At 48.0% G+C, this 19,377-nt stretch overlaps 1 protein-coding gene across 3 annotated transcripts in view; it reads left to right on the top strand.

Annotated features, from left to right (window-relative positions):
- The window catches only part of fermt1 (FERM domain containing kindlin 1), a 163,105-nt gene that overhangs the window by 126,029 nt on the left and 17,699 nt on the right, over positions 1-19,377 (top strand). For all 3 annotated transcript variants that reach the window (XM_072506032.1, XM_072506028.1, XM_072506040.1), the window contains exons 10-12: positions 8,310-8,434; positions 10,542-10,648; positions 16,142-16,363. In XM_072506032.1, coding sequence (XP_072362133.1) covers positions 8,310-8,434; positions 10,542-10,648; positions 16,142-16,363 — 454 coding nt within the window. The remainder of the gene's footprint in view (positions 1-8,309; positions 8,435-10,541; positions 10,649-16,141; positions 16,364-19,377) is intronic.

Below are 19,377 nucleotides of genomic sequence, written 5' to 3'. Positions count from 1 at the left end.
GACCTGAATTCCGTTCAACTGACATTTGAAAGCCTCCCACATACCAGATGTTGATTTACCCTAAAACATCCGCCCCCCCAATCTATTTTCTTCAGTTCCCGCCGAATATTGTTATAATTAGCCTTCCCCCAATTTAGCACATTCACCCTAGGACCACTCTTATCCTTGTCCACCAGCACTTTAAAACTTACTGAATTGTGGTAACTGTTCCCGAAATGCTCCCCTACTGAAGCTTTTAATAACGGATACTAAAATCTTATCAATCCGAAGTCAGGCTAACCGGCCTATACTTTCCCGCCTTCTGCCTCCCTCCCTTCTTAAACAGCGGTGTTACATTAGCCACTTTCCAGTCGTCTGGGACCCTCCCTGCCTCCAGTGATTCCTGAAAGATCACCACTAATGCCGCCACAATTTCCTCAGCTATCTCTTTTAGGACCCTGGGGTGTAGACCATCCGGTCCAGGTGACTTCAGACCTTTCAGTTTCCCCAGAACCTTCTCCTTAGTGATGGCCAGTGCCCTCACCTCTGCCCTCTGATTCTCCTGGAGCTCTGGCATCCCACTGGTGTCTTCCACCGTGAAGACTGATGCAAAGTAACTGTTCAGTTTGTCTGCCATTTCTTTGTTTCCTATTATTACTTCTCCAGCCACGTTTTTCAGTGGTCCAATGTCTATTTTTGCCTCTCTCTTACCTTTTATATATTGAAAGAAACTCTTCCTATCTTCTTTTATATTACTAGCTAACTTGCACTCATATTTCATCTTCTCTCCCCTTATTTTTTTTTTAGTTGTCCTCTGCTCACTTTTAAATGATTCCCAATCCTCTGGCTTCCCATTAATTCTCGCCACTTTGTATGCTTTTTCTTTTGCTTTTATGCTGTCCTTGACTTCCCTCATCAACCATGGATGCTCTGCCCTGCTCTTAGCATGTTTCCTCCTCCTTGTCATGAATTGCTGCTGTGCCTCCCAAATAACCCCCATAAACTCATGCCATTGCTGTTCCACCGTCTTCCGTGCTAGTCTCCTTTTCCAATCAACTCTGGCCAGCTCCTCCCTTATGTCTTTGTAGTTACCTTTATTTAATTGTAATACCGTTACATCTGACTCCAGCTTCTCCCTCTCAAACTGCAGGGTAAATTCTATCATATTGTGGTCACTGCTCCCGAAGGGTTCCCTCACCTTAAGTTCCCTAATCAAGTCTGCCTCATTACACATCACCAAATCCAGAATTGCCTATTCCCTAGTGGGCTCTACCACAAGCTACTCCAAAAAAAATCTCTTAAACATTCCACAAATTCCTTTTCTTGGGATCCACTACCAACCTGATTTTCCCGGTCCACGTGCATATTGAAGTCGCCCATGATTATTGTGATATTGCCTTTTTTACCTGCTTTCTCTACCTCCTGATTTATTTTCTGCCCTACATCCTGACTACTGCTAGGGGGCCTGTACATAACTCCCATCAGGGTCCTTTTACCTTTGCGATTCGTCAACTCTACCCACAGAGATTCTATGCCTTCTGATTATAGAACATAGAACAGTACAGCACAGAACAGGCCCTTCGGCCCTCGATGTTGTGCCGAGCCTTGTACGAAACCAAGATCAAGCTATCCCACTCCCTGTCATTCTGGTGTGCTCCATGTGCCTATCCAATAACCGATTGAAAGTTCCTAAAGTGTCCGACTCCACTATCACAGTAGGCAGTCCATTCCACACCCTAACCACTCTCTGAGTAAAGAACCTATCTCGGACATCCCTCCTATCTCTCCCACCCTGAACCTTATAATTATGCCCCCTTGTAACAGCTACATCCACCCGAGGAAATAGTCTCCGAACGTCCACTCTATCTATCCCCCTCATCATCTTATAAACCTCGATGATGTTGCCTCTCATCCTCCTCCGCTCCCTCAAGAGAAAAGCGCTAGCTCCCTCAACCTTTCCTCATAAGACCTATCCTCCAAACCAGGCAGAATCCTGGTAAGGCTCCTTTGCACCCTTTCCGATGCTTCCACATCCTTCCTATAGTGAGGTGGCCAGAACTGCACACAATACTCCAAATGTGGCCTCACTAGGGTCATGTACAGTTGCAGCATAACCCCACGGCTCTTAAACTCAAGCCCCCTGTTAATAAACGCTAACACACTATAGGCCTTCTTCACGGCTCTATCCACTTGAGTGGCAACCTTCAGAGATCTGTGGACATGAACCCCAAGATCTCTCTGTTCCTCAGAACCCTGCCGTTGACCCTGTAATCCGCATTCAAATTTTTCCTACCAAAATGAATCACCTCGCACTTATCCGGGTTAAACTCCATCTGCCATTTTTCAGACCAGCTCTGCATCCTATCAATGTCTCTTTGCAGCCTACAACAGCCCTCCAACTCATCCACTACTCATCCAATCTGCAAATTTACTGACCCACCCTTCTGCCCCCTCCTCCAAGTCATTGATAAAAATCACAAATAGCAGAGGACCCAGCACTGATCCCTGTGGTACACCACTGATAACTGGTCTCCAGTCTGAAAATTTTCCATCCACCACCACCTTCTGTCTTCTATGTGACAGCCAGTTACTTATCCAATTGGCCAAATTTCCCTCCATCCCACACCACCTTACTTTCTTCATGAGCCGACCATGGGGAACCTTATCAAACACCTTACTAAAATCCATGTATACGACATCAACTGCTCTACCTTCATCTACACACTTCGTTATCTCCACAAAGAATTCAATCAAATTTGTGAGGCAAGACTTACCCTTCACAAATCCGTGTTGACTATCCCGGATAAAGCTGCATCTTTCCAAATGGTCATAGATCCTATCCTTCAGGACCTTTTCCATTAACTTACCAGCCACCAAAGTAACCGGCCTATAATTACCAGGATCATTCTTATTCCCTTTCTTGAACAGAGGAACAACATTTGCCACTCTCCAGTCCTCTTTCACTAACCCTGTGGACAGTGAGGACCCAAAGATCAAAGCCAAAGGCTCTGCAACCTCATCCCTTGCCTCCCAAAAAATCCTAGGATATATCCCATCTGGCCCAGGGGACTTGTCGACCCTAAGGTTTTTCAAAATTGCTAATACATCCTTCCTCAGAACATCTACCTCCTCCAGCCTACCCGCCTGTATCACACTCTCATCCTCAAAAACATGGCCTCTCTCCTTGGTGAACACTGAAGAAAAGTATTAATTCAATGCCTCTCCTATCTCTTCTGACTCCATGCGCAAGTTCCCACTACTGTCCTTGACCGGCCCTAACCTCACCCTGGTCATTCTTTTATTTCTCACATAAGAGTAAAAAGCCTTGGGGTTTTCCTTGATCCAACTCACCAAGGACTTCTCATGCCCCCTCCTAGTTCTCCTAAGCCCTTTTTTCAGCTCATTCCTTGCTACCTTGTAACCCTCAAGCAACCCAACTGAACCTTGTTTTCTCATCCTTACATACGCTTCCTTTTTCCTCTTGACAAGACATTCAACCTCTTTTGTGAACCATGGTTCCCTCACACGGCCATTTCCTCCCTGCCTGACAGGGACATACCTATCAAGGACACACAGTATTTGTTCTTTGAACAAGCTCCACTTTTCATTTGTGCCTTTCCCTGACAGTTTCTGTTCCCATCTTATGCTCCCTAATTCTTGCCTAATCGCATCATAATTACCCCTCCCCCAATTATAAACCTTGCCCTGCCGTATGGCCCTATCCCTCTCCATTGCAATAGTGAAAGACACCGAATTGTGGTCACTATCTCCAAAGTGCTCTCCCACAAACAAATCTAACACTTGGCCCGGTTCATTACCCAGTACCAAATCCAATGTGGCCCCACATCTTGTCAGCCTATCCACATATTGTGTCAGGAAACCCTCCTGCACACACTGTACAAAAACTGCCCCATCCAAACTGTTCGACATATAGAGGGTTCCAACCAATATTTGGAAAGTTAAAGTCACCCATGACAACTACCCTGAGACCTCCACACCTATCCATAATCTGTTCTGCAATTTCTTCCTCCACATCTCTAATACTATTTGGGGGCTATAGAAAACTCCTAACAACGTGACCACTGCTTTCTTATTTCTAACTTCAGCTCATATTACCTCTGTAGGTAGATCCTCCTGGAACTGCCTTTCTGCAGCCGTTAAACTATCCTTGATTAACAATGCTACTCCTCCACCTCTTTTACCATCTTCCCTACTCTTACTGAAACATCTATACCCCGGAACTTCCAACAACCATTCCTGTCCCTGTTCTAACCATGTCTCCGTAATGCCCACAACATCGTAGTCCCAGGTAGCAATCCACGCTCCAGGTTCACCTACCTTATTCCGGATGCTCCTTGCATTGAAGTAGATACACTTCAACCCACCTTCCTGTCTGCCGGTACATGCCTGTGACCTTGATACTCTCCTCAGTATCTCACTACTCTCAACACTGGCTTCTGGACTACAGCTCGTTTTCCCATCCCTCTGACAAATTAATTTAAACCCCCCCCGAAGAGCCGTAGCCAATATCCCTCCCAGGATATTGGTGCCCCTCTGGTTCAGGTGCAAACCGTCCTGTCTGTATAGGCCCCACCTTCCCCAGAATGTGCTCCAATTATCCACGTAACTGAAACCCTCCCTCCTACACTATCCCTGCAGCCACGTGTTTATCTGCACTCTCTCTCTGTTCCTCAACTCGCTAGCACGTGGCACCGGCAACAAACCAGAGATGACAACATGGTTTGTCCTTGCTCTCAGCTTCCACCCTAGCTCCCTAAATTCCTCTTTTAAATCCCCGTCCTTTCTCTTACCTATGTCATTGGTACCGATGTGTACCATGACTTGTGACTGTTCCCCCTCCCCCTGAAGGATTCTGAAAACATGGTCCGAGATGTCACGGTCCTTGGCACCCGGGAGGCAATACCATCCGTGAGTCTCTTTCGTTGCCACAGAACCGTCTTATCTGTCCCTCTAACTATCGAGTCCCCAATAACTATTGCTCTCCTGCTCTCCCTCCTTCGCTTCTGGGCCACAGGGACGGACTCGGTGCTGGAGATCCGGTCACCGTGGCTTACCCCTGGTTGGTCGTCCCCCTCAACAGTGTCCAAAATGGTATACTTGTTACTGAGGGGAACGACCACAGAGGATCCCTGCACTGACTGCTTCCTCCCAGCCCCTCTCACCGTCACCCATCTGTCTTGATTCTTCGGAGTAACTACATCCCTGAAGCTACTATCTATGACCACCTCTGCCTCCCGAATGATCCGAAGTTCATCCAGCTCCAGCTCCAGTTCCCTAACGTGGTTTCTGAGGAGCTGGAGATGGGTGCACTTCCCACAGGTGAAATCAAAAGGGACACTGACGGCGTCCCTCACCTCAAACATTCTGCAGGAGGAAGATTGCACTGCCTTCCCTGCCATCCCTCCTAGATAACGTGCAGATAAAAACAAGAAAAAGAAAGAAAGAAAGAGCTTACCTGATATTCACTCAACCCCTTTGGTTAGAGGAGGTGGAAGGGTGAGGGACACTACAAGTGTAGTGTCTCGGGTTTAGGAACCGCCCAACTTAAATACAGGTAAAAATAAAACACTTAACCATCAACCACTGCGCCCCGCACGATAACAGCAATCAGCTGTTCTGGTCCCGTGCAAACAATTTAAATCTTTACTACTTACCCAGCAGTCACTCTGTCCTCACTCCGACCGGATTCAGCTGGAAACCCCCAACAGTAAGTTTTGTAAAAATTTACTCCCCTTCTCAGCAAGCACTCACTCAGCAACCACTGCGCCCCGCACGATCCTATATCGCTCCTTGCTATCGATTTAATTTAATTCCTTACTAACAATGCAACCCCGCCCCCTTTGCCCACCTGCCTGTCCTTTCGATAGGACATACATCCTTGGATATTTAGATCCCAGCCTTGATCCCCTTGCAGTCTCTGTGATGCCCACAACATACCGGTCAATTTCAACATGCGCAACAAGCTCATTTACCTTGTTCCGTATACTGCGCACATTAAGGTACAATACCCTCAGTCGTGTATTGACCACCTCCCTCCTCACACTTGTCACCTTTTTTGCCCTGCCTGAGGGTGGTGTTCTATTATTTTTGTTCTCTATTTCCCCTTCAGTTATGACACCTTCTAAGCTAACGTTGAATTCCACAGCAGCGTTTCCTTCTGCCGTTTGATCTGGAAACCTATCTGTCCCAGAGTCGGGACGTAGACGAATGTAATCTTGGTGTCTACGGATTACCCTTCCATTTGTTATCTTCACCACTAATGATACTGGACCACTTTAGTTCAGAAAAACTGCAGGCAACCATCATTGGTTACTGCCACAATTCCTAACATAGATGCAGGGCGCGAATCTCGGTCTTCGGGACTAATTGCTCCAGTCAGTGGGAAAACCAGATTGGTTCATGCTGGCGCTAGGAACGTTGCTGAGGTGAGATTCTGATACATGTACTTTGTTAAATTATGCATAGCAGCGATCACACCAGTTTGCCTGCACTTACCGATCTGGAGCCGCCATGTTGAACAGGCACCCCGATCCCTGATTCCGGAGACAGCGCCCCCCACCCCCCCCAAACACAAATGTTGACCCCCCCCACCCGGCAGCTGACAAGGGGAACATCCCAAACCACTCATCAAGGAGGGGCATCCTCTCCCCACCACGGGAATAACAGGTCACCCCTACACCACGCACACATGGGGGTGAACCGACCCTCTCCCCCCACCACCCCCTCCCCTCCAAACCCTGCTCTCAGCCAACCCCTTTCAGGCCCAGCCTCCTAGAATTGCCAATGGTGTACTAGGACCCTGGCAGCGACACCCTAGCCTGCCGGTTGGACACTGAGGGGGGGGAGAGGGGGGTGGGGGGTGCAAGGAGGTATGTCAATTGCTCATGTGCCCCTCTGCCACTGCCTAGGCTGCAGACGGACAGTCCAAGGGTCTAAGGGGTTGGGTGGGCGCAGGCTGGGCTAAGGTGCTGACCTTTGGACCCACCCCAGAATGGAGGCCCTGTGTCTGGACTGCTGACTTAACATCGGAGTGCGAGCCTTTGAAGCCTTCAAAGAGGCAAGGAGGAGGTGCTGGCCAACAGTCGTCAAGAGGAGCAGTGGGGTGACCTTCAACCTCCAAGCCTGAAGTCAAGATTTTCTAACAGCTTTGAAAAATACCTCGGAAGAGGGCTGGCAGTGTGAGCCCTCATCTTTTAATTTTGTCTGGTCATTTAATTAAAACACTACCTTTATTTGAGGTGATATTTTCAGGTGATGTACAAAGTCATGCATTGGAACCCTCTCTAATAGTGGTGAACTTCTGGTGAACTCACCCTGCCGGCTTCCTTGGCAGCATCTGCTTTCCAGAAGAACCTTAATTATTTTCTCCAAATCTATAGAATGATGGGAAGTCTGTGGCACAGTGGGTAGCATCCCTGTGTCCGAGCCAGAAGCTCCGGGTTTGTGTCTCACTCAGGACTTGATGGCCAAGGAAGGTGCGTTCATAACGCAGTCAAACAGGTTGAGTGTTAACCTGCAAATCCTTCCAAACACCCCAATGGCTAGTGGTAAGAGCAGAAGAGACCCCTGGTCAGCCACGCTTGATGTGGAGTGGCACCCCTCAAGCGATAAACCCCTCATGACAGACGAGCGACCTGTTCCGGGAATTACCAGCTATGGGACCAGACTGATGTCTGCCTTAGTGACCACTAGCTATGGGAAGAGAATCGGAATAGAACATTATAATGATAGATAGAGAATTATATTTTGAATATCCAAAGAGAAAGAACATTACCCCTGATTGTAAAGCCATAAGGTTCTACATTCAAGAGGTAAAGCTGGAGGGCAGCACGGTGGCACAGTGGGTTAGCCCTGCTGCCTCACGGTGCCGAGGTCCCAGGTTCAATCCCGGCTCTGGGTCACTGTCCGTGTGAAGTTTACACATTCGCCCCGTGTTTGCGTGGGTTTCGCCCCCACAACCCAAAGATGTGCAGGCTAGGTGGATTGGCCACGCTAAATTGCCCCTTAATTGGAAAAAATGAATTGGGTACTCTAAATTTATTTACAAAAAAGAGCTTGGATTACCGTTTGAATGGATATTTTAAAATATTTAACCGGAGATGCATTTATATATTACATTTTGTTTCAGTCAAGTTGGACAATTCTAGGCCAAGCCATGAAATATTAGGTTAATTTTAAATCAAGCTATTTTCAAATCGGTATTGTGTTAATCAAAATCGAACAAGGAATTGAATTCAAACTAAAATATCAGTTGAAATTGCATTAAGCTTGTTTTTCACATGTAAATTTGACAATATGTTTCATTCTAGGCCCAAAAAACTGACGTTGAAAGCCTATAAGCAGTACTACTTTATTTTTAAAGACACTTGTTTATCATATTTCAAGAATAAGGAAAGTTCTCAAGGAGAACCAATTGAAAAATTAAACCTGAGAGGTGAGAAGTTGCTTTTGGAAACATTTACAGATTGAACATTCTTTAAAAAGTCAGTTAACTCCTAAACAAAAAGTTAATGTTTGGAGTCCATATGGCTCTTCTTCAGAACTGACCGATTGGAGTCAACTTGCCTGGTTTGAATTTGAGCAAGAGTTTTCGGCTGCATTCTCCTTGGAATGCCTCTCCCAATCTAACAGGACAGCAAGAGAAAATGATGGTACTATCATACTCCTGGCTATCTTCTCTCCTGGTTTGCCATTCAGATTTCATCAAAATGAAACAAAAGTTGCATTTATATAGTACCTTTCACAACCGTGGGACGTCCCAAAGTTCTTTACACCAAATAAGGTACTTTTTGAAGTGGAGTCACTGGCTGGAATTCTTCGGCCGTTGGGATTCTCTGTTCCTGCCAGCAGCACACCCCCACCCGCAAGTTTCCCTGTGGCGTGGGGTGGTTTCAATGGGAAATCCCATTGACATGCAGCGGGAGTAGAGAATCCCACCGCTGATGAACGGCGCGCCGCTGCGAAACACACGACTGGGGAACCGGAGAATCCAACCCACGAGCCACCTATTTCTTACAGCTCTTTGAACGCCTATCATCAGCTAATTAGTCATAGGGGAGGCGATGGCATACTGGTATTGTCAATGAAATAGTAATTCAGAGACCCAGGTCAGTAATTAAGAGACTCAGGTCAGTAATTCAGAGACCCAGGGTCATACTCTCGGAACCTGGATTTGAATCCCACCACGTCAGATGGTGAAATTTGAATTTGATTTTAAAAATCTGGGGCGTCATTCTCTGACCCCCCGCCGGGTCGGAGAATGGCCGTAGGCCGCCGTGAATCCCGTCCCCGCCCCCGCCGAAGTCTCCGGTACCGGAGATTGGGCGGGGGCGGGAATCGGGCCGTGCCGGTTGGCGGGACCCCCCGCTGGATTCTCCGGCCCGGATGGGCCGAAGTCGCGCCCAGAAATTGCCTGACCCGCCGGCGTAAATTAAACCTGATATTTACCGGCGGAACCAGGCGGCGTGGGCGGGCTCCGGGGTCCTGGGGGGGGGCGCGAGGCGATCTGACCCCGGGGGGTGCCCCCACGGTGGCCTGGCCCGCGATCGGGGCCCACCGATCCGCGGGCGGGCCTGTGCCGTGGGGGCACTCTTTCCCTTCCGCCTCCGCCACGGCCTCCACCATGGCGGAGGCGGAAGAGACTCTCCCCACTGCGCATGCGCGGGAAACTGACAGCGGCCGCTGATGCTCCCGCGCATGCGCCGCATTTCCGTGCCAGCTGGCGGGGCAACAAACGCCATTTCCGCCAGCTGGCGGGGCGGAAATCCCTCCGGCGCCGGCCTAGCCCCTCAATGTTGGGGCTAGGCCGCCAAAGATGCGGAGCATTCCGCACCTTTGGGCCGGCGCGATGCCGTCTGATTGGCGCCGTGTTTGGCGCCAGTTGGCGGACATCGCGCCGTTGGGGGAGAATTTCGCCCCTGGAATCACACGATGATTGTGAAACCATTGTCGATTGGTGTTAAAAGCCCATCTGATTCACTGATACCCATTAGGGAAGGAAATCTGCCATCCTTTCTTGGTCTGGCCTCCATGTGACTCCAGACCAGTAGTAATGTAGTTGGCTCCTAAATGCCCCCTGACATGGCCTGGCAAACCACTTGGTTCAAGGGAAATTAGGGATGGGCAACACATGCTGGCCCAGCCAACAACACCCACATCCCACTAAAGGATAACAAAATTTAGGCTGTGTCATAGTAATTTCTTCCCTCTTGAAAAAATGGCGGGTAACTTTCTGCTCCAGGTATTTGAGCTCAATTCCCTCATTCCCCCCATCAGTAGTAGTGCAGTTTTGTCAAATAAAATCTCTGATAAGGAGGCTGCTTTGTTATCCATATTAATACCAGTTTAATAAGTACAGTCACTTATAAATCTTTGGTGCTGCATTATCTCAGAATGACAAGGATTAGTCTGGAATTAGAGTGAAACACCGTGGCCTTGGAACGCACAAGCTACCAAAACACGCGTGAAAACCTTTTATTCGATTTCTCTGTCACATTTCAGCTCTCGCTTAACCATTTTCCTTGAAACATTGTCCGATACAGGGTGCGAAGTTGTACCAGATGTGAATGTAGCAGGACAGAAATTTGGGATCAAGTTGCTGATTCCTGTGGCTGACGGCATGAATGAAATATACATAAAATGTCACAACGTAAGTATTGCAGTGCAGCTTTTACAGATTCGCAGGTGTTAACACGAGAGATTTTGTTTCATTGAATAGAAAGAAAGAAAAACAATTCTCAGCACTTAAACAGCAAGGACAAGGAATTAGCACTTGCATTTTGTGAGGGATTGGCGATTAGCTGTCCCTGGTCAAGCAGGACTCCTCAGATTTCTCCTAATGGAGCAATTAAATGACTGATCGCTCATCAGCAAAGCTCACTGAATATCTGACTATATATTTTTGTTTTAATATGTTCAGCATGTCAGGAGGTAAGTTTGAAAGGCACTGTTCGCCTCTGAAGCCTGGACATTACAGATGTGAAATGAAAGTTGCCATAATCCCCGAGTGCCAGAGGCTTGTTGGCTGGTCTCCCCTTTTGAGAAAGAGCCGACTGGTGGTAATTAAGAAGGCAGGGTCTTCATGGATAACCTCAGCCAGTACGGGAATTTAACCCAGGCATTCGGTGTCACTCCGCATCATAAACGAGCTGTCCAGTCAACTGAGCAAACCGATCGCCATACATTACAGACGTACCTTTTGCATCGAGTTCAACTCCAACATGGTTTCCGAGTAAATTATTGTTTCTATAGAGCTGTTACATTTTATATTTAATATTAATGAGCTGAGGAAAAATCTAATTGACAACAAGTTAAATGAAAACGTTCTCAAAGATGGGCAGCACGGTGGCACTGTGATTAGCACTCCTGCCTCATGGCGCCGAGGTCCCAGGTTCAATCCCAGCTCTGGATCACTGTCCGTGTGGAGTTTGCCCATTCTCTCTGTGTTTGCGTGGGTTTCGCCCCCACAACCCAAAGATGTGCAGGGTAGGTGGATTGGTCATGCTAAATTGCCCCTTAATTGGAAAAAATGAATTGGGTCTTGAAATTTTTTTTTTAAATGTTCTCAAAGTAAAATATATTCTTTGCACAAAGAACAATACAATACAGCACAAAAACAGGCCCTTCGGCCCTCCAAGCCTGTACCGGTTAATATAATTAAATGTTCAAACGTGCTCAGAACGTTTTTGAGCTGTGCCAACCTGGCAGTGCCAGTAGGCAGTACCAGGCCATGTCCCCCTACCCCCCCCCCCCCCCACTCTCCCAGGGTGCTATACATACCTCGGCTCCCCTGGCAAGATCTCTTCGACTGCTTCACGTCTGGCCAAAGGTGTTGCAGACCTTGCCAACGTTGGACTGAGAATTTGGTGAGGAGGCATCATGTGGCAGACGGACGGCATCAATATTTAAATGAATGCAAACCGATTAAAACGAGGTTCACAACCTTTGTGCGCTTGAATCTCGTGACGTCGCTGGTGAAGGGCAGGGACTAAGAGGACAGGTGTGCAATGCAGAAAAAGATGAATGACCTACTCCGATCAGCCAAGGTAAGTGCCCCCGATCACCTCTCTGCACTCTACCCTTCCCCTTCTGTCACCCCCCCCGGAATGTCACCTCGATCCCAAATGGGCTGCAGCACCAATCTCCCATTGGCATCCTCAAACACCGTCCCCGGCACTCCACATCAGAACCCTTCCCTGCTTAGGCACAGTGCTCACACTTGCGAGCTGTCATCAACCTCTGACCCGTCAATTGGTCCATCTCACACTATCCCCATTTGTGTTCCTGCAGGAGAAGCTCTGCCACAGCCGCTATGAGTGTGAGAAAATGGGCAGTGGGATGTCTGAGCTCAGGACTCTGTCTCAGTACAAGGGGAGAACCATAGAGTTCGCAGGGGATGAGCATGAGCGGGACTACGCTGAGAGCGAGGTGGGCCTGCAGAGAAAAAGTCAGGAGCCACTGAACCTGCATCCAAATGACCAGTCTGAAGTGAGTTCTATGTAGTCCAAACCCTTGACCCGGCCACAAACAAAAATCATGCCCCTTGGCTTGCAAGAACATCAACCGAAGAGCCTTGCCTGTCTACCAACAGAGTCCCACTTCCCACCCACGACAACATCTTGGCGATCTCAGAGGAGGACATGGATGAAGCTTCATAGCTATCGCCCAAACCACCCACCATCGCAGAGACACGCACCTCGATGGACAATTTTAGCAGACAGGCTTTTGGGTCAATATGTGATGAGCACCACACTGCTTCTGAGGCACATCGGGTGGAGGCAGGAACATCCCAGGGATCAAACAGTCGGAGGTCTGCTGGTCCCAGGAATCAGCCAGGTGCTGTGCCTCTGGACACGTTCATCCCTCAGCTGCTGGAGATGCAAAGGCAGAGCGGTAATACCAGTAGCAGGTGTCAGCGACTCACCTGCAACTGCAAGGCAGAATGGAGGAGTGCCAAAGCCTTCTGTCACAGGAAATGCTGTCGGCAATGCATGGTACTCAGGCCAACACTGCAAGGGTGGTGTCCGCAGTGGAAATCTTGGGACAAGAGGTCAGATTCATGACAAGAGAATTCCAAAGCATGGCTCAGTCCCTAAGGACCATGGCTGAGGGGTTCAGCTGCAAGGTGCAGACAATTGCGGGCTTCCAGTTCTGGCAACGCCAGATGACGTTCAAGCTTTTGGAGTTCACTCCAGCTGCCCCTACGTCCCATGGAGTAACCCAGGGGCCCACAAGTAACCGCAGGGAGGAGGATCCACTGGAGCATAACCAGGCAGGGAGGATCAATACTCCTAATCCTTCTTCCCCAACTCCTACCTGAACTTCCTCCTCAGTCAAGGACATGAGCCGTTCCTCCATGTCTTCCTCATGAAGGTCATCACCGTACTGCAGAACCAAGGTATGTAGGGCACAGCAGAACACCACAATGCTGGAGACTCTTTGAAGGCTGTACTGAAGAGCCCCACTGGACCAGCTGAGGCAACCGAAGTGCATCTTCAGGAGGCTGATGCACCGCTCTATCACAGATAGGGTGGCACTTTGAGTCTCGTTGTACCGAGCCTCTGCTACAGTCTCTGGCCTCCACACTCGTGTCATCAGCGGAGACCTCAGGGGATATCACTTGTCCCTACAAGCCAACGCTCAGATGACCCTTGAAAATGCCAGTGATCTGCGATTGCCCGAGGATGTAACAATCATGAGGGGTTCAGCTGCAAGGTGCAGGATGACGTTCAAGCTTTTGGAGTTCACTCCAGCTGCCGCTACGTCCCATGGAGTAACCCAGGGGCCCACAAGTAACCCCAGGGCAGAGGGTCCACTGGAGCACAACCAGGCAGGGAGGTCCAATAGTCCTGGCTAACGTGCACACATGAGCATGAATCACACGTGGTGGCCACACACCAGCTGCATATTGAGGGCATGGAACCCCTGCCTGTTTATAAAGGGGACTCCCTGATGCCACGGAGCACATAGAATTACATGGGTAAGTTTGATCACCCCCTACACTTGTGGCAGACCAGCTATGGTACCAGATCCTGTAGCCCTCTAGTTTGCTGGGCATGGTCCAAGTTGGAATAAAGAAAGTCCAAACCCTTACATAGGGTGAATCTGTGTCCTCACGGATGCACTTATGAGCAAATGCCTGCAAGATGCCACACAGGTCACCCGTGGAGCCCTGGAACGATTCTGTTGAGTAAACATTGAGGGCTGCCATGACCTTCATGGCCACAGGGAGTGAGTATCCTCCGCTGCCACGCGGTGCCAAGACAGCAAGGATGTGACACAGGAACCACAGTCTCCTGGTGAGGCAGAGTCTCCTGCAGCACACGCTGTCCGATAGCTCCATGAAGGACATTCGGGTCCTGTACACCGGCAGTCTTCTTCTTTGTGCCCCCCTGTACAGCCGTTTCAGCCTCCAGCCCCAGAGGCTGCTTACCCAAGCTGCATCATTCCGAGATCTCTGATTCCCTGTCCCATCAAGAAGACTCTCAACTAAGTTATTGTGCAACATCGTCTCAAAAGCTTTCCCAAAGTCGAGGTAAATAACAATGATACAGCTACTTCATCCACCAACTTGGCTGCTCCCCCTCGAAAAATTTATCCAGGTTGGTAAGATGCTAAATCCTTTTCGAGAAGTCATGTTGGAAATATTTAACAACACTATCAGGATGTTCATTATGTCCTTTCCAACAACTTCCACTAACTGGAATTAAGCTATAGGGCGTGATCCAATGGCCACACTGCGTCTGAAAAGCAGCTCACCGTTGCGCAGCGTGGCCAATAGAAGCCAGGCGACCCCGCTCCCAGGATGTATCTGGCTTGCAACGCCTTGCGAGATCTAACACGATCTCGCGAAACATTGTGATGTAAATCCGGCCCAATGTGGGTGGGATCACGTTTTAGCAAATCTACATATTAGAGCGAGGCAGCTAGTCTCATTTGCAGATTCCCAAGGTACCTGAGGCCTTGGGAATTATCCCCTTTGCCTTGGAGACCTCGAGCGAGCGCCATTTTATACTGCTCTTCACAGATGGGGACCATACGGAATGACACTCGTGGGGGTCTACCAGGAGATTGGAGGCCCCCAGCTGCATGCCCTTTGGGCAGGATGGCACTGCCAGCCTGGCCAAGGTGCCCATGTGGCACTGCCAGCTGGCATGGATGGTGCCAGGTTGGATTTTTTTGCATGCATGCATGCAATCGAGCCAGGGGTACCCTGTGTGGATGTTGCATGGGGATGCTGGAGACCCTCTCTTAATGCGTTCGAGCTGGGAGGATGGGATTGCTTCCTGGGCCTTGGAGATTGGGATGTGATTTAAAAATGGAGCCATGCTACACTTCCTACACTGGGGACTTCCGGTGAGCAGCGCTCCCAGTGTACAAAACGGGGCTATGTATATCTTCGACCGCGTGTTCCGCTCAGAGTCCCCTAATACGATGCGAGTCGTGTTGAATTACCAACTGTTTCTCGACACTGGAAGCACCAGGAAACGCACAGCTAAACGCGCTCGCCATGGGACTTTGTTCCCAATTGGCTGAATCGCGCCCATAATTTTCCATTTCCAAATCACAGCCCTTTTTAAATAACATCCCTCCAGTTTCACTGGAATAATCCCCATCTCCAATCAGCTATAAAAAAATATAAACAAGGGATTCACTTGACACATCCCCAAATTTCAGTCACATTGGCAACAATAGATGTTGTATCATTCATAAATTATGAACCTCATATTAAGTAGCTGTTAATTAGATGTTTATATTTAAAAATAAAGTCAACATCATCAGTGATATTTTGTTGTGGTTTTACTTCATGTGACAATCCACTAATTATAGAACCGACTACCACCATGAATTCAATTGAAGCCTTGATAGAAGCATTGCAAGAGTCAATGGGCTTCTTGATTCATCAGGGAGCAGTTCGGATTTTAGCAGGTAGACAGAAGGAAAATTTAAAATGGCCGGAGATACTGATGGACCTGAGCACAAAGGTGAAAGCAGACAAGTGAACTGCAAGGTCTTTCCCTAGTTTTGGTCTGCTCTGTTTTAGATTTGCTAATTCTCTCTCACAATCCTCAATTAATTTTGCTTTCCGTTTCTTTTGATATTGTGAAAGGTTCCTATTAACACTGTGGGTTTGCTGTTGCAGGAAATACAGTATGCTAAATGGATGGCTGCTTGCAAACTGGCTTCAAAGGGCAAGACAATGGCTGACAGCTCATATCCCACCGAGGTTTATGACATTCAGTCTTTCTTAAAGATGAAGAATGTAAATTCTGTGCCCCCGGTGATTCGTGACCCAAATGCCATGGACATGAACCCAGAATCACTGGTGTCACCAAGATACTTAAAAAAGTTCAAAACTAAACAGGTACTGAAAGATAGTCAATAAGTCTCTTATCGACACAATCATATAATGCGCTTCTCTGTAAACTTTCCCTGGCGATGTGAGCACCCACATCTCTTTGCTCTTCTCCATTCATAGTTTCTCAACCATTTTGAAATTCTCTGATTTGTTTTTCTTTGGCCCACAGTGAATTACCTCACGCTTGGCCACAGTGAATTTCAATTAAAGTTAAAAGGTAAGGTAAAGTGGCCATAGTCCCAGATGACCATAGGCTGCTTTCCGCTTTACTGACGGGTGGTGATTTAACCTGAGGATCACCACACCTCAGGCCAGGGGCAAGGTCAAGAAGGTCATGAATATCCTCAGCCAGTACGGGAATTGAACCCGCGCTGCTGGCTCGCTTTGCATCACGAACCAGCTGTCTAGCCAACTGAGCTAAACCAACCCCCAATTTCCATAGGTATGCTAGCTCACTTAATCTGTCTATGCCCCTTTGCAAACTGGTACTCCCAATTGCAATACCCGCTATCCCTCATAACTTAATGTCATCCGCAAACCCGGATATACATTGCTCTATTCCTTCATCCAAATCATAAATAAATAAGGTGAACAGCTTTGAGACTCCAGATTGTCGTCACTGGTATAGTATCCATTTGATAATTCTTTCACCTTTGGAACATAGAACATAGAACATAACAGCGCAGTACAGGCCCTTCGGCCCTCGATGTTGCGCCGACCGGTGAAACCACTAAAGCCCATCTACACTATTCCCTTATTGTCCATATGTCTATCCAATGACCATTTGAATGCCCTTAGTGTTGGCGAGTCCACTACTGTTGCAGGCAGGGCATTCCACGCCCTTACTACTCTCTGAGTAAAGAACCTACCTCTGACATCTGTCCTATATCTATCTCCCCTCAATTTAAAGCGATGCCCCCTCATGCTAGACATCACCATCTGAGGAAAAAGGCTCTCACTGTCCACCCTATCCAATCCTCTGATGATCTTGTATGCCTCAATTAAGTCACCTCTTAACCTTCTTCTCTCTAACGAAAACAGCCTCAAGTCCCTCAGCCTTTCCTCATAGGATCTTCCCTCCATACCAGGCAACATTCTGGTAAATCTCCTCTGCACCCTTTCCAATGCTTCCACATACTTCCTATAATGCGGCGACCAGAATTACACGCAATTCTCCAAATGCGGCCGCACCAGAGTTTTGTACAGCTGCAACATGACCTCATGGCTCCGAAACTCCTCTACCAATAAAAGCTAACACACCGTACGCCTTCTTAACAACCCTCTCAACCTGGGTGGCAACTTTCAGGGATCTATGTACATGGACACCGAGATCTCTCTGCTCATCCACACTGCCAAGAATCTTACCATTAGCCCAGTACTCTGTCTACCTGTTTTTCCTTCCAAAATGAATCACCTCACACTTTTCTGCATTAAACTCCATTTGCCACCTCTCAGCCCAGCGCTGCAGCTTATCTATGTCCCTCTGTAACTTGTAGCATCCTTCCGCACTGTCCACAACTCCACCGACTTTAGTGTCATCTGCAAATTTACTCACCCATCCTTCTACGCCCTCCTCCAGGTCATTTATAAAAATGACAAACAGCAGTGGCCCCAAAACAGATTCTTGTGGTACACCACTAGTAACTGGACTCCAGTCTGAACATTTCCCATCAACCACCACCCTTTGTCCTCTTCCAGCTAGCCAATTTCTGATCCGAACTGCTAAATCACCCTGAATCCCAGGCCTCCGTATTTTCGGCAGTAGCCTACCATGGGGAACCTTAACAAACGCTTTACTGAAATCCATATACACCACATCAACTGCTTTACCCTCATCCACCTGTTTGGTCACCTTCTCAAAAAACTCAATAAGGTTTGTGAGGCACGACCTACCCTTCACAAAACCGTGTTGACTATCTCTAATCAAATTATTCCTTTCCAGATGATTATACATCCTATCTCTTATAAACCTTTCCAAGGTTTTGCCCACAACAGAAGTAAGGCTCACTGGTCTATAGTTACCAGGGTTGTCTCTAATCCCCTTCTTGAACAAGGGGACAACATTTGCTATCCTCCAGTCTTCTGGCACTATTCCTGTAGACAAAGATGACTTTAAGATCAAAGCCAAAGGCTCAGCAATCTCCTCCCTAGCTTCCCAGAGAATCCTATGATAAGTCCCATCTGGCCCAGGGGCCTTATCTATTTTCACACTTTCCAGAATTGCTAACACCTCCTCCTTATGAACCTCAAGCCCTTCTAGTCTAGTAGCCTGAATCTCAGTATTCTCCTAGACAACTTTGTCTTTTTCCTGTGTGAATACTGATGAAAAATATTCATTTAGCACCTCTCCGATCTCCTCAGACTCCAAGCACAATTTCCCACTACTATCCTTGACTGGCCCTACTCTTACCCTAGTCATTCTTTTATTCCTGACATATCTATAGAAAGCTTTAGGGTTATCCTTGATCCTACCTGCCAAAGACTTCTCATGTCCTCTCCTGGCTCTTCTTAGCTCTCTCTTTAGGTCCTTCCTAGCTAACTTGTAACTCTCGAGCGCCCTAACAGAACCTTCATGTCTCATCTTTACATAAGCCTCCTTCTTCCTCTTGACAAGTGTTTCGACTGCTTTAGTAAACCACGGTTCCCTTGCTCGACCACTTCCTCCCTGCCTGACAGGTACATACTTATCAAGGACACGCAGTAGCTATTCCTTGAACAAGCTCCACATTTCCATTGTGTCCATCGCCTGCAGTTCTCCTCTCCATCCGATGCATCCTAAGTCTTGCCTCATCGCATCATAATTGCCTTTCCCCCACATATAAATCTTGCCCTGTGGTATATACCTATCCCTTTCCATCACTAAAGTAAACGTAATCGAATTGTGATCACTATCACCAAAGTGCTCACCTACCTCCAAATCTAACACCTGTCCTGGTTCATTACCCAGTACCAAATCAAATATGGCCTCGCCTCTCGTTGGCCTATCTACATACTGTGTCAGGAAATCCTCCTGCACACAT

This window comes from Scyliorhinus torazame, chromosome 1 (assembly GCF_047496885.1).
Source record: "Scyliorhinus torazame isolate Kashiwa2021f chromosome 1, sScyTor2.1, whole genome shotgun sequence".
Lineage (NCBI taxonomy): Eukaryota > Metazoa > Chordata > Chondrichthyes > Carcharhiniformes > Scyliorhinidae > Scyliorhinus > Scyliorhinus torazame.
Note: the sequence above shows the minus strand (reverse complement) of the source record. Positions and strands in the feature narration are given on the sequence as shown.